Consider the following 16,329-nt stretch of genomic DNA (forward strand, 5'->3'; position numbering starts at 1 on the left):
TGCAGGTACATTGGTACAGCACATGTGAGTGAAATTCTTGTGTGCGAGCTTCACAAGCAACAGAGTTGTGCAAAATACAATAATGTAAACAAGCAAAATACAAGAATGGCTACATCTGAAACTAATAAATATATGTACAATATATAATAGTACAGTGGGGCAAAAAAGTAGTCAGCCACCGATTGTGCAAGTTCCCCCACTTAAAATGATGACAGAGGTCAGTAATTTGCACCAGAGGTACACTTCAACTGTGAGAGACAGAATGTGAAGAAAAAATCCATGAATTCACATGGTAGGATTTGTAAAGGATTTATTCGTAAATTAGGGTGGAAAATAAGTATTTGGTCACCTCAAACATGGAAAATCTCTGGCTCTCACAGACCTGTAACGTCTTCTGTAAGAAGCTTTTCTGTCCCCCACTCGTTACCTGTATGAATGGCACCTGTTTGAACTCATCATCTGTATAAAAGACACCTGTCCACAGCCTCAAACAGTCAGACTCCAAACTCCGCCATGGCCAAGACCAAAGAGCTTTCGAAGGACACCAGGAAAAGTATTGTAGACCTGCACCAGACTGGGAAGAGTGAATCTACAATAGGCAAGCAGCTTGGTGTGAAAAAATCAACTGTGGGAGCAATCATCAGAAAATGGAAGACATACAAGACCACTGATAATCTCCCTCGATCTGGGGCTCCACGCAAGATCTCATCCCGCGGGGTCAAAATGATCATGAGAACGGTGAGCAAAGATCCCAGAACCACACGGGGGGACCTGGTGAATGACCTGCAGAGAGCTGGGACCAAAGTAACAAAGGTCACCATCAGTAACACACTACAACGGCAGGGAATCAAATCCCGCAGTGCCAGACGTGTTCCGCTGCTGAAGCCAGTGCATGTCCAGGCCCGTCTGAAGTTTGCCAGAGAGCACATGGATGATACAGCAGAGGATTGGGAGAATGTCATGTGGTCAGATGAAACCAAAGTAGAACTTTTTGGTATAAACTCAACTCGTCATGTTTGGAGGAAGAAGAATACTGAGTTGCATCCCAAGAACACCATACCTACTGTGAAGCATGGGGGTGGAAACATCATGCTATGGGGCTGTTTTTCTGCCAAGGGGACAGGACGACTGATCCGTGTTAAGGACAGAATGAATGGGGCCATGTATCGTGAGATTTTGAGCCAAAACCTCCTTCCATCAGTGAGAACTTTGAAGATGAGACGAGGCTGGGTCTTCCAACATGACAATGATCCAAAACACACCGCCCGGGCAACAAAGGAGTGGCTCCGTAAGAAGCATTTGAAAGTCCTGGAGTGGCCTAGCCAGTCTCCAGACCTCAACCCCATAGAAAATTTGTGGCGGGAGTTGAAAGTCCGTGTTGCTCGGCGACAGCCCCAAAACATCACTGCTCTCGAGAAGATCTGCATGGAGGAATGGGCCAAAATACCAGCTACTGTGTGTGCAAACCTGGTAAAGACCTATAGTAAACGTTTGACCTCTGTTATTGCCAACAAAGGTTATGTTACAAAGTATTGAGTTGTATTTTTGTTATTGACCAAATACTTATTTTCCACCCTGATTTACCAATAAATTCTTTACAAATCCTACCATGTGAATTCATGGATTTTTTTTTTCACATTCTGTCTCTCACAGTTGAAGTGTACCTCTGGTGCAAATTACTGACCTCTGTCATCATTTTAAGTGGGGGAACTTGCACAATCGGTGGCTGACTAAATACTTTTTTGCCCCACTGTATATGCATTTCTGGATGTGTATACTAAATATTTTTCTACGTGTGTGTGTGTGTGTACACATATTTTACAAATTAAATAGAGTAAACAATAAATAAAATATATAAAATAAAATATACAGAGTGAGACATGTGCAAAACAGTGGCGTTACTGTACAGTATGGAGTGCATAATGTTAAAGTTCCAGTAGTGAAGCTGAGGTGTCTATGAAGTGTTCAGCAGTCTGATGGCCTGATGGAAAAAGCTGTCTCTCAGTCTGCTGGTACGGGACCGGATGCTGCAGAACCTCCTTCCTGATGGAAGTAGTCTGAACAGTTTATGGCTGGGGTGACTGGAGTCCTTGATGATCTTCCCCGCTTTCCTCAGGCACCGCTTCCTGTAGATGTCTTGGAGGGAGGGAAGCTCACCTCCAATTATCCGTTCAGAGCACCGCACTATTCGCTGGAGAGCTTTGCAGTTGTAGGCGGTGCTGTTGCCATACCAGGTGGTGATGCATCCAGTGAGGATGCTCTCAATGGCACAGTGATAGAAGGTCCTGAGGATGCGGGGGCTCATGCCGAATCTTTTCAGTCTCCTGAGAAAGAAGAGGCGCTGTTGCGCCTTCTTCACTGTTTTGTTTGTGTGTACTGGCCACGTAAGATCCTCAGCCAGATGTACACCAAGGAACCGGAAGCTGCTCACTCTCTCCACAGCAGCGCCGTTGATGATGATGGGGGTGTGTACTTCTCTGCACCTCCGGAAGTCCACTATCAACTCCTTTGTCTTTGCGACGTTGAGGGTGAGATGGTTGTCTTGACACCAGTGGGTCAGGGCGCTGACCTCCTCCCTGTAAGCTGTCTCATCACTGTTGGTGATAAGACCCACCACTGTAGTGTCGTCCGCAAACTTCACAATGATGTTGGAGTTGTTAGTGGCTGTGCAGTCATAGGTGTAGAGTGAGTACAGGAGAGGGCTCAGTACACACCCCTGTGGAGCACCAGTGTTCAGTGTGACGGGGGATGAGGTGATGCTGCCCAGTCTGACCACTTGGCGTCTGTCAGACAGGAAGCTAAGGATCCAGCTGCAGAGGGAGCTGCTCAGTCCTAGATCCTGCAGTTTCCTGTCCAGCTTCGAGGGAACGATGGTATTGAATGCTGAATGCTTGACCCGTTTGTGGCTTCACCCTATACACCAGTAGGTTGGGCAGTTTTCCCACAATCACATGTGGTACAGCGTTCCATTTGCTTTCCAACTTATGTTTCCCCTTCAACCCCAGATTCTTAAGGAGTACCCTGTCTCCCACTTCCAAGGCTTGGAAACTGACTCGTCGATCAAAAGCTCTTTTGTTTCTCTTGTGTACCTTATCAGCAGCTTCATTGGCTAACTGATAAGCTCTCTGCAAATCCTGTTTCAAGTTCGTCACATACTGTGAATGAGTCTTCTCCTCAGCTCCATCAGGAGATGCTCCAAAACAAACATCCACGGGAAGCCTAGCCTCCCTCCCAAACATCAAAAAATAGGGAGAATACCCTGTGGCATCGCTCTTTGTGCTATTATAGGCATGAACTAGCGACCCTACATGCTGACTCCAAGTTCGCTTCTTCTCATCCCCTAGTGTCGCTAACATTGACAACAAGGTTCGATTGAATCTCTCGGGTTGTGGATCCCCCTGGGGGTGATAGGGAGTTGTCCGAGACTTCCGTATACCCAATGACCGCAAGAGCTCACGGATTAACCGGCTCTCGAAGTCTCGTCCTTGGTCAGAATGTATTCTGGCAGGCAATCCATAGTGCACAAAATATTTGTCCACCAACACTTTGGCAACCGTGGTGGCTTTTTGGTTTTTGGTGGGGAAAGCCTGTGCGTACCGGGTAAAATGGTCAGTTACCACCAAGACATTACCTATCCCCTTGGAGTCTGGCTCCATAGACAGAAAATCCATGCAAACCAAGTCCATGGGACCCTTGCTGCTCATCTGGTGCAAAAAGGCTGCTCTCTTGTAGGGTGTTTTATGGGTGACACATACCCCACAGTTTTTGACATACTGCTCCACGTCATTTGCCATTTTTGGCCAATAAAACCGATCTCTCAGAAGGTCAGTGGCTCTTTCTATTCCTAAATGTCCCATGTCATCATGAGTAGACCGCAATACCTGTTCTCTGTATTGAGAAGGCAACACAAGCTGGTACAGCTCATCCCTGGACTGCTTTCGGGTTGTCCTGTAAAGTAACCCATCTCTCATGACAAGTTTGCTGGCCTCCCGCCTCATTGACACAAACTCTGGGTCAGAATGGATACCTTTTGGCCAAGTACCAGTGTTCAGCACATCGATCACTCTGCGTAGGGCATGGTCTGTTCTTTGAGCTTGTCGCAACTCTGGCCTTGACACCTGCCCTACTGCTGACAGACTTAACTGAGTAGCATACACAGCTGGAACACACTCGGGAGGTGCCCCCAGCTGATCAATGTATCTCACATTGGTCTCAGTTGCATCATCCAGGCATATTCTCTTACAAATAGACTTTACAACACTTTGAGAGACCTGATCCCATTCTGTCTCCTTCAAGTCATCAAGTGTTTCTTGATAACAAATCAGCATCTATATTAGTCTTGCCAGACCAATACTGAAGATTAAAGTCATAACTAGCTAGAGCCGCGAGCCATCGGTGCCCTGTTGCATTTAGCTTTGCAGTGGTAAGGACATACGTCAGCGGATTGTTATCAGTGCGCACAGTAAACTTTGCACCATACAAATAGTCATGGAATTTGTCCACGACGGCCCATTTCAAAGCCAGGGACTCTAAGTGGTGCACGGGGTACTGCTGTTCGGGACAGCTCAATTTCCGGCTGGCAAAAGCCACGGGCCGCAGCCCCTGGGGGTGCTCTTGGTACAACACAGCCCCAAGACCTTTCAGACTGGCATCCACATGAAGGGTGTATGGCTTGTTTACATCGGCAAAGGCTAGCACAGGGGCAGTGGTCAGACACTGAATGATGTGGTGAAAAGCATCAACACACGACTGATCCCATCTACTCCCAAAGGGCTCTGATTCCTTCAAGTAGGTCTTTCCTTGTCCTGCCTGGCCTTTCTTACTGCGCTGCGTAGGGGCATAGCCTTTAGTGAGTTCTGTGAGTGGCCTTACAATGGAAGCATAGTGAGCTATGAAGCGGCGATAGTAGCCGCAGAACCCCAGGAAAGATCGCAGGGATTTCAAATCTGTGGGCACCAGCCATTTAGTAACCGCTTCTACTTTACTCGGATCGGGGGCAACACCCTCTGCAGACACAGTGTGTCCCACATACTTCACTTTCGGCTGACAGAACTGGCACTTATCCAATGAGAGTTTTAATCCCACTTCTTCCAGTCTGTCTAGCACCTTCAAAAGTCGCTCCTCATGTTCCTCCAATGACCTGCCAAAGACTATTAGGTCATCGAGGTACACTATTACCTGCAGGAGGTTCATGTCCCCTACTGCCTTCTCAATCAACCTCTGGAAAGTGGCGGGTGCCCCTGTGATACCTTGGGGCATTCTCTCAAACTGATAGAAACCCAACGGACAAATGAACGCGGTCTTTTCTTTGTCCTCCTCCGCCATGGGTATCTGGTAATAGCCACTGCGAAGGTCCAGGACAGAGAACCACTTACTCCCTGAAAAACAATCAAGTGCATCATCGATGCGGGGAGTGGTGTACTGATCAGGAATGGTTCGGCAATGCACATCCTGATACTGCCATTTTTCTTTCTGGCAATGACAATGGGAGAGGCATAAGGACTGCGAGATTCCTTGATAATGCCAGCTTGTAATAGGTCTTGTATGTGTCTACGCACATCGTCAATGTCAGCTGGTGCAAGACGCCGTGACCGTTCACGGAATGGTCTGGAGTCTGACATCCGAATGTGATGCTCTACCCCCTTTGCCAGACCGACATCCCACTCACTGAGGGAAAACACATTAGCCCTCTTGGACAACTTCTGTCGGAGCCACTCTTTCCATTCATTTGGCAAAGGTGAGTTGCCAAAATTTATGAGAAGGGGATCTAGCTCTCTCTGATCTTTCCCCTTTTTTGAACAGACTTCAACTGCTGCAGTTACAGTATCAACCGTACACAACTGACCCATAACGGTCCCTTCTGGGAGAACGATATCCCGGGAGGACTGGTTCTGCACTGCCACAACAAAATGGTCTACCTCCAACGCAGAGCTAGGCAACACCATGGGCTGCAGCAGCACGCCAGCTGGCAACGGAATGGTTGGGGATGCTTCCACCATTAATATGCCTTTGCTGAGTGGTTCTTCTAGCTCCACCCGGCATATAGCATGACAGCTTTGACCAGCTGGGAGTGACAGGGAGCTGGGAGTGACAGGGAGCTGGGCCCAACCCACTTCACCCAGCCTACTCCACCCTCATCCTCTACAGGGGTCTCCACAGGAGCTGGTGGGGTTAAAACTCCAGCTGTTTGGCTTACAGTCTGCACGCTACTCACGCCTACGGTGTCCTGGCACAAGGTGGCCAATCTCTGGAAAAGGGAGGCATTGCTGCCTATGATCATGGGGGTCTGGTCCGGACCTCTGGAGTTGGGACAGATCAAAGCTAAGACCGAAATGGTCTCGTGACGTCCTTTGACTTGCTCGGGAAATTCCACATCCACAACGACATAGCTGAGATAAGGGTAACTAGAATCACTCAAACCCCAGATGGCCAGACCTGAAACTGGGTAAATTGGGACACCTGACAAGTGCTCCTTATACCAGTTCTCAAAAATGATGGTTACTCTTGACCCACTGTCTAACAAAGCATTGCACGGATCACCATTCACTCTGACTTGCTTTACATTAGATGGACCTATCAAACCTTTAGGGATCGCTCTGTCCTCTAGCATGACTACTTCACTCCTCTTAACTGAACACACGGTATCACCTGCATCAGGGGGTTTGGGATATGATTCCCGTCGTTTGGGCTTTTTCCGTGACTGAATGAACCTCTGGATAACCTTGGCCTTGTTTGCGGCATTTCCACACTTACTAGCAAAATGCCCATTTTCTCCGCAGCGGTAACAAAAGTTGCTTTCTTTATCACTGGTGCTACCTGTCCGTGCAGAGTTCAGACCAGACCTGGACGGCTCCACTCTCAAAACTGGAGAGGACACAACAGACCTTTGCTCTCTGGCGTCCAGCTTCTGCTGCAACCTTTTAACCCGTTTTCTCAGCGCAACCACTTCGCCATCTGCTGAACTCTCTACACCGTCAGTCTTGCTTGTTGGAACAGGCTCTGCAACTTCTCTTGGTGCGGGGCATGACTGGTATACCACGGATGAAACCATAGACTTCAGTTCTCGAATCTCAGTTTTCAGATTCTGAATTTCAATCTGTCTGTTATCCTGTTCTGATTGTGCTTGGACTTTGTGTGCTACCAGATGCAATTTAGCCCGGGAGGCTTCATACTCCTCCTCACTTCTGATCTCATTTAAGAGCTCTACAAAACTGGGTGGGGTTGCACTAACATCATGTCCGAGTACATGGCACCCCTAAGGAGCTGTTCTACTCTGGTCCTATCAACACGGTGGGCTTCAATTCCACCACAACTCACTACCCTGCTCAGCGACTGCTCTAATCGCCTCAGAAAGTCGGATAGTTTTTCCTGCGGTTGCTGTTGTAGTAACCGAAAAGCAAAGTACAAATCCTCACCCGTCTCAGCACTGCCAAAAGCTTTTGTAACAGCTTCTAGACATTGTTCTGGGCTAATATCAGGATCAGCTGTCCTCACAGCTTTCACCACCGCTAGTACTGGACCTTTAAGACTCTCAATGATTCTGCGCCTCTTTTCTTTAGCAGAACTGTCACTCTCCTCCACCATTAGGTGTGCTTGTTCAACCCACTGTTCGAATGTCTCTTCTCCAACCGGTGTTGGTACTGTGCCTGAGAACATTCTGAGTCTACGATAACTACTGCCTTCACTGGAGGGTCTCTCCATCTTTGCCAACAAATCGCCCACAGCATGGATTATCGACTCTGCAGAGTTACCATTCTCCTGTGCCTCTGCCCCGCGTTTCGATTTACTCTGGGAAAAATCCTCACGAGGCGAAGCTTCAGCTGTCACTATGATGGACCACGGCTCACCAGCCCCCGTAGGATATACTTCAGGTGGGATTCTTGTGGCATCTACTTTCTCTTTGGTCTCACACAGGACAATTAGCCTATCAAGCGCTTTGTTGTATCTCCGGCCTCTCACCCGCACTCGACCCAAAGCTTTAACACTCTCCAGAGTGTGCTCTATTTGGTCTATCTCCACTCCTTCGGGAGTAAGCACCATCAGTGTGTGAGCCTCATCTAAGGTCTCTCCACAACTCCATTCCTGAAGCTCCTCGAACAACTCAGAGTGCATAGATTGAACATCCATGACCAAACAATATCAAAGTTACTGCTTTTATCTCAAAATACACGTGCTTGGGAACTTCAGACTGAAACAACAAAATATCCCAGCGGTGCCTCCATTTTATGTAGCGCCCCTGACTGTCTACTCCACTATAGCCGGGTACGCCCTGAGTTCTAGTTATCTTAAACTTACTTAGTTGCCCTCAGTGCAAGTTCCCCTGATTTACACACGTATAACACACAGATACACTTTTACCTTACTTTGAACTATAGATAAGAAACAGTACTAGACACAAGCTCTTATGTTTAAACCAAGCAGGTTTACTGAAGGAACTGGTAAACACCCAATAAATCAATAAAGTAAGAAGTCTCTTGCAATGACAAAATATAACAATAATAACAGTTACACAGTTCTTTACTGTAATGGGCCCCACACACACACACTCTCACACCACCCAGTTTCCCAAGTCCCCTCGGTGCAGGCCTGGATCGATGCTAGGGTGCGTAGGAACCAACGGTCCTAAAAGAAAACAAAATGGTGCTCCTACCTGGAAACCTTAGTCTTTTGTCCACAATACACTCACGGCACGCCCTTAGGTCGCCGAGCTGCACGCTTACTCCTTTTAGGCAGCAAACCTGATCGGCCCGCCTTGGCAGTCAGTAGCCTCCCACTCTGTGCAGGTCAGGTGACATCCAGCGAAGTCCGCCTTCATGGCTAACTCCGATTAGCCAAGTTAGCACGCCGCTAACTAGGGATATTTCGAGGCAACAGTGCAAACCAGTCCCGGCTGCACCACCTCACAGTCACGCTCTGTTACTCAGCCGTGGGCGTGGGATGATTTATCCTCACTGTCCATTGGAAAAAAGTCTCTGTAGACCCTAGCCGCATCTCGCGCACGCTTTTCTCTCTCCTCTCTTCTCTCGTGGCTGGCTCCGCTCTCTCCTCTCTCCTTCCGCTCGCTCCCTTTCAAAGTAAAAGCACCTAAACACACTTCCTTATTACTACTACAACACAGTAGAACGAACAACAGAACTATTCAGATATATCCAGCTCACACTCTCATTACACATACATATAGGATCTTGGGGGTGGGCACGATACACGGAATCCAAAGTACCATCAGGGTGTACACCCCACCCCTGGCGTCGTTGCCCACCTCTCAATTTTAAATACACGTAGACATTGAGGGCTAGCAGGAGGGACCATGCGCTTACCTGCTGCTCTCTGGCAGGTAGCTCCATGCCCTCCTGGGTTTTAAATGCACCTTAGAACACACATGCATCAACACTACAATGAGCGGGTGGAGGGAGGTTTGGAGTCTTCTCTCACCCCCATTCTCTGCGACCTGCTGGAGCGGGGGGGCTAGGAGGAGGAGTTGGCCGTCCGACTGCGGTCTGGAGTGTGGGGCCTTCCTGCTGCTGCGGAGTCGGGGCGGTCTGCCTCCCCCCACCGCAGGGAAAAGGGTAACACCACCTGGGTCTGCAGTTCCCCCCTCCAGGGGCAAGGGTACCTAGACCCGGGGCTTAGAGTACACTTGGGGAGTGTGATCGTGTGTACAGCGTCTCTTTATGTCTGTCTCCACGTTGGTTGAGTGTGGAGTAAGTGCATATGAGAGCATGAGGGTGGGAATGGATGTTTGTATATGTGTGTGCCTGTATGTCTGTGTCTATATGTCAGGTTGGGTGTCAGGTGCCACCTCTCTGGGGACATCTCAGGCCCTCCACGGTTTGGAGGCCTATCTCCCCCTACCACCACTTCCCCTGCCAGTGGCGGACTCCCTCAGACATCGGTGCATTGGTGGTTCTTTGTATCCGGGGACGGGCGTCCAGGTACACACAGGCTCACTCCTTGGCGGCCGCTTATCGGGGCCTGGAGCCTGGGGCTCGCTCGGGCCACTTCGGAGGTGGGGTGCCCCCGGCCTCTCGGCCTGGGGCTCGGTCACTCAGGCACAGCTGGCTGCCGGCGGAGCTCACGGGCGCGTCACTGCAACTCCCCCTGGCTTCTGCTCCGCGGCTGCTGAGTGAGCCCTCATCTGGGACTCTCCTCAGCTCTTTCTGGGACAGTGGCGCGGCTGCCCCTCTGTTGGTCTTCCTTGGTCTCTTGTGTTCTGGGGGCCTCTGGATGTCTGGAGTTTTGATCTCCTCCATACCTGCTTCATGCTCTGGAGGACGGGGCTGTGGCCCCCCCACACCCTCTAGCAGATCATTACATGAAGGAACCTTTTAAAAAAAAAACAAGCGCGTCCATGCTCACAGGTGTACACACGGGTGATCACACCCACAAACGATACCCTTTTTGGCTCCTAACTCAAAGCACACTGTGTTCTGTTGATCTTATGTGCTTGCACAATAATGTTTAATATTTAGTATTTACTGTCATATTCCCATATATCATTGTGATGTTGTTTATTCTATTACTCTTGCTCTCTTCTGCTTGTTTTCTTTTTTCTTTCTCAGCAGGTGATCCAGGTGATTGATATATGCATTTTTTTTCCTTCTGCTCATTCTGTTGGTTTTTGTTTTTTGCCCTTCTCCCCCGTCCCTCTTCTCAGCTGTTTCTCTTTCCCTCTTTCTTTCTCCCCTTCTTTCCCCCAGTCAAGTCTGTCCCGTATTCAGTAAGTGAAAATAAAATAAACAATAAAAGGTGAATCAAATGGACCATTACGGCAAGGCTGGGATGGTCAATTTGGTAAAGTAAATCCGTTGGGCATCTTTGTTTGCCTTTAGACAACAATTCTGATGGTAAAAGAGCCAAACGGGACAGGCAAAAAAAAAAAGAAAAAAAAAAAAGATATATCCAACTGGAAATAAAACTTAGCCCCATAAAATATACCCGGGCTACAATTACCTTAGCTTTAGTAATAGTGTGAGTCACTTGGAGCATTTTTTGAACAAGATATGTCTTCCACTGTGCTTCGCTAGCATAGCTATAACCTTAGCTATTAGCTGAGGCTTCTAAAGTAGTGGTTTCTAAGCCACCTGTTTGGTGGTTGGTGGTTGTTTAAATATTTTTGAGACGTTTAAATTGAGATTCTGGTGTTTCTGGGAAAATACATGTATATTTAAAAATCAATTCAGGATTTTAATGAATCGATATCACCTTATTAAAGCTAAAATCTATTTTAATCAATAAATCAATATTGAAACCCACTCCTAACTCATAGTGAAATGTATCGCTGCATGTTCTCCTTACATTGCTGGCTATACCAGTAGTATCCAAGGAAATATGTGTTTTACAGATAATTCAGAAAATTTCTACCAAAATTGTGGTCATGTTAGGAGAGATGGCATCCATCGCACTTTAAAACAGGCACTGAAGATGGCGCCAGCAGTATGCACGGCGACACGTCTGTCAACTCTACTAGCTTTGCTTTGGCTTTTGCTAGCCTTATCCTTTTCTATTTTATATTAAATGCCCTCGCTCTGCGTGTGTACTATCGCCAGTTACTGTACTCTTAGAAATCAAAGCATCGTATGACCTGGCTCTTAAACAAACGGAGACAGGAGATGATTATGGGCCTCCTCCACCACTTTTTGAGCCCTGTATCCCGGTTTATCTGTGCCAACACTCCTACACCACTTCCTGGAAGAAGCGCCCGAGGAAACGAGGAAAGCGGGCTGGTACACTCATTAAAGTCCGAGCTCTTCTCCGTGCTTCTCGTGGAACTACTGGACCAGCAGAGTGCATCTTTAGATGGATCCTGCCTGTTGTCCCTGGAGCTCCCACGACACTTGATCTCCCGCTCTCAGCATTCTATTTCCCTAAGCGGCCCCGGACCCGTGGATGCAGTGTGGACCACAGAAATCTTCGCACACTTAACCGAGCTGGAACATCTGATGTTAGGATCTACACACATCAAATGGCTCTACTAAATGTAAGATCATTAGCAAACAAGATGTTTGTATTAAATGACTTCCTAAAGTCACAACAGTTGGATTTTCTGTTTCTGACAGAAACATGGCTTCAACCCGGTGAGTCTGTAGCTTTGTTAGAACTGGTTCCTCCTAATTTCTCATTCTTCAGCCTCCCTCGGTCCTCTGGTAGGGGGGGAGGCTTAGCCACCGTGTTCAATGCTCGATTTCATTGCCATCAAACATTACAGCACGACTCATTTTCTAGTTTTGAACTCCAGCTGTTTGAGTTACACCTGAACTCTGCTGCGCCTTTGCTGTGTGCCCTCATATACCACCCTCCCAAGTTTAATAAGGATTTTATCAAAGAGTTTTCAGGTTTTATGGCTGGAATCGTTCTTAAATTCAACAGTTTTTTAATCCTTGGTGATTCTAACATCCATGTCTGCTGTGACTCTTAACTTTTGGTCAAGGACTTTTTAAATATTATTGACTCTTTTAACTTGACCCAGTGGGTTACCGGTCCCACGCATGAAAAAGGTCACACACTGGACTTGGTGCTCTCCCCCAGGCTGGATGTGTGCATCACGAAAATATCTGAGTTGCGCATCTCCGATCATCTTCCTGTGTTGTTCACTCTAACGCTGCGCTGCTCGGTAGATAAGCCGTACATCCCAGCGCGCAAAAAGCGAGCGCTTAATACTCTAACAGTGCCCGCTTTTTCTGCTGCCTTTATGGATTCTGGAATAATGATCTCCAACTGTAAAAGTGTTGAGGACCTTTCGGACATTCTTCATTCTACCTGCACTGATATCTTGGACTCTATTGCTCTGCTCAGGACTGTGTGCGCTAAGCATTTATCAGAGCCGTGGTTGAATGAACATACGTGCTCCCTCAGACGTGACTACAGACGTGCTGAAAGGAGATGGAAAAAGGACAGATTGCACGTTTCCCTACAGATTTTAAGGACTCGTCTTTCTGCTTACCAAGAAGCTTTAAAAACTGCAAAGACACAGTTTGTCTCAAACTTAGTGTCAGTAAACAGTCACAGGCCTCAGGTACTTTTTAACGTTCTTAATCGCTTTCTTAGTTCACGTGATAATGCTGGAGTCATTTCTTCACCAAGTATGTGCGATGATTTTTTAGCATTTTTTAATGACAAGATCCTATCGATTAGGGCCCTTGTCTCATTGTCTGCTGCCTCAGATCCGAGTCTTTCTCCTGTGTGCTCAGCTGTCTTAGAGCAGTTTGATCCAGTCTCACTTAATGACTTGACCGGGGTAGTTAGTAACCTAAGATCATCACACTGCCCCTCTGATTGTCTCCCCCCCGAGCTTGCTTAAAAGCACTTTTTTTTTTTTTTTTTTTTTTTGAAGTGAAGCTTAAAAGCACTTTTAATACTGTTGGGCCTTTCATCCTGAGATTAATTAATGCTACAGGCTGCGTCCCATCATGCTTTAAACAAGCAATAGTTTAGCTCTTCTTAAAAAACAAAACCTGGACCCAACTAATCTGTCCAACTACAGGCCTATCTCAAAGCTTCCTTTTCTATCTAAAGTCTTGGAGAAAGTGGTCTACCTACAGTTGCAGGCCCACCTTGATTTTAATATGATCTCTGAAAAATTTCAATCTGGTTTTAAATCACTACATAGCACTGAGACGGCACTTTTAAGGATTTTTAACGATATTCTTTTAACTCTGGACTCTGGCAGCCCTGCTGCCCTTTTATTGCTGGACTTGTGAGCAGCTTTTGACACGGTTGACCATGACATCCTGTTATCACGGCTAGAATTTCATGCTGGCCTAAAAGGATCTGCCCTACAGTGGTTTCGGTCCTATTTGTCAGAAAGGTTTTTTCATGTCAATATGGGCCCCCACAACTCCAAAATAGCCCCTCTTAAATACGGTGTACCTCAAGGCTCTATTTTGGGTCCTGCCCTGTTCGCACTTTATTTGTTGCCATTGGGCTCCATCTTCTCGCGGTACAGCATTTCATTTCACTGTTTTGCTGATGATTTGCAGATTTATCTACCTTTAAAAGCAGGGTCAGACCATCCGCAGCTCCTATTACGCTGCCTTGATGATGTCAAACAGTTGTTGTCATTAAATTTTTTAAAGCTAAATGAAAATAAAACTGAGGTTGTCATTTTTGGCAACTTTAATCATATTGACACAACTCTGGGCGCCCTTTCCTCGTATTGTAAAACACATGTAAAAAACCTCAGTGTCTACATTGATGGTTCTTTTAAATTGAATAAGCAGGTGAGTGCAGTAGTTCAGTCCTGTTTTTTCAGTTAAGACAGCTAGCCAAGGTAAAGCCATACCTCTTTTTCTTACTTGCAGATTAGACTACTGCAAATCATTGTATTATGGTCTAGATCAGGCCACCATCCATCGTCTTCAGATGGTTCAAAATGCAGCTGCTCGCCTGCTAACTGGTACCAAATGGAGAGAGCATATAACCCCAGTTTTAGCTTCTTTACACTGGCTTCCTGTTTCCTACAGGATCCAATTTAAACTTTTACTTTTTGTTTTTAAGTCACTTAATGCCCTTCGAGCCCCTCCTTACCTGTCTGAGCTCCTCTCTGCCTATGCTCTTGGAAAAACCACGAGGTCTAGCTCAAGACTAATGCTGTGCATCCCACGGACTAATCTCAAATCTTGTGGTGATAGATCCTTCTCTGTGGCAGGTCCCAGACTTTGGAATAGTCTCCCCTTAAATATTAGATTTGCACAAACACTTGAGCAATTTAAATCATTACTAAAGACACATTTCTATGCCCTGACTTTTAACACACTATGACCCAAGCATTTTGGTCTTATTTGAATTAGTTTAGTTATTGTTTTAATTCTTTTATTGTCCTTTTATTGTTTTTTATTGTTATTATTGTATTACATTATTGCTTTTTAATACCATTTTTATATTGTTAAGCACTTTGTGCAGCATCGGCTGTTTGAAATGTGCTATATAAATAAATTTGACCTTGACCTTGACCTTGACTTTTAGCTAGAGCAGCATTCATTTCTAGAAATCTGGCCAAATTTATTAAATCCCCCAGTATGTGACAATGATAAGTGGAAGAGATTGGATGGATGGATGAACCAGGAAGGAGGCTTCCATTCTTTGCACACCAGGAGCCTAAAATCTGTGCAAATATTTCATGTGTTAAAAAAAAATTTTCAGAGTCAACTGTTTTTAATGCAGCTTTGATTTCACTGGATGAATATGTGGCATTTATTTATTTATTTTTTAACCTAGCCTGATTTTTCAGATCTGTGTAAACAGATCTGACTACACAGACGGCTGTATTTGGCAACATTTGCACTTGTAGCTCAAAACACACTCCAGTACTCAATACACATACCTCAGATGCACAGCTAGACACAGCTCTGGGTCAGTGGGGCTCTGAAATTATTTCTCTGTGTCCTCAGATGTGGTCCCAACACTTCCAAGAAGAGTTCAAAGTGCCCTCTGACATCGTAAAATATGTATGAAAGTGGTGGTGATACAGCTTGTCTCAAACCACCAGCTGCTGCCTTCTCCTGAGATTCAGATGAACTCAGACTCACAGTTTCTTCCTTTCTTGTTTAAACAGAACAGCAGGACCATCTCATCATTGCTTGATATCAACTTTATTTTTATTTTCCAGCTTATTTTTTATTTTTATTTCCCCCCCTAAAACCTCATGCCCTCAGGAACTGTGTCTGCTCCCAAATCACCAACAAAGAAACCAAAAATTTGCAAAAAATAATTAGGGAACAAAAGTTCACAAAAAAAGCAGTAAAGCATTCTCAGCTTCACCAAAGAGTAAAACTGTCCAGTCTGAATTACTAAATATTATGTCACACAGGACTGAACGGACTCAGGTGCAGACACAGCTTGGAAAACAAAAGTTCACAATTTATTTACACAATCATCCGGGTGCAAGAATATTTACAAGTGGGGTTCCAGGGCTCCGGGGAGGAATGGGGAAGGAAATCCACACACACAAATCTTCAGTAGTTGCTGATCTAATCTCTTCTCCGCTCAGACATGCTCCGTAACTCTCTCCTCAGACAGCACTCCTCTTCTGCCACTCACACCTTTCAGCTCTCACACTCCAGTCCACATTACTGCACAAGGGGTCCAGGGAAGGAAACACGAACAGGTCCAGGGAATCTACGCACAGAAGCGAGTGTTAACACTACACCAAGCAATCGCAAAAGGAAACTTACACTTAGCCGGGCTTTACGAACTCAGGGGGTTCAACATTCCATTGATGAGCTGCTCCAAGCTGTAACCTTAGATAGCCATCCATCCATCCATTTTCTTCTGATTTATCCGGGGCCGGGTCGCGGGGGCAGCAGCCTAAGCAGAGAAGCCCAGACCTCCCTC

At 46.4% G+C, this 16,329-nt stretch overlaps 1 protein-coding gene across 1 annotated transcript; it reads right to left on the reverse strand.

Moving 5' to 3' along the window:
• Nucleotides 1-7,203: 7,203 nt before the first annotated feature.
• Nucleotides 7,204-8,127, reverse strand: LOC308395048 (paraneoplastic antigen Ma1 homolog; the record flags this gene model as incomplete). The annotated part of the gene is made up of 1 exon (XM_080879698.1): nucleotides 7,204-8,127. The coding sequence occupies one exon, from the start codon at nucleotides 8,125-8,127 to the stop codon at nucleotides 7,204-7,206; it is 924 nt and encodes a 307-aa protein (XP_080735824.1).
• Between the last annotated feature and the right edge of the window lie 8,202 nt (nucleotides 8,128-16,329).

Source organism: Rhamphochromis sp. 'chilingali', assembly GCF_963969265.1.
Source record: "Rhamphochromis sp. 'chilingali' genome assembly, chromosome: 4".
In the NCBI taxonomy this organism is placed as follows: domain Eukaryota; kingdom Metazoa; phylum Chordata; class Actinopteri; order Cichliformes; family Cichlidae; genus Rhamphochromis; species Rhamphochromis sp. 'chilingali'.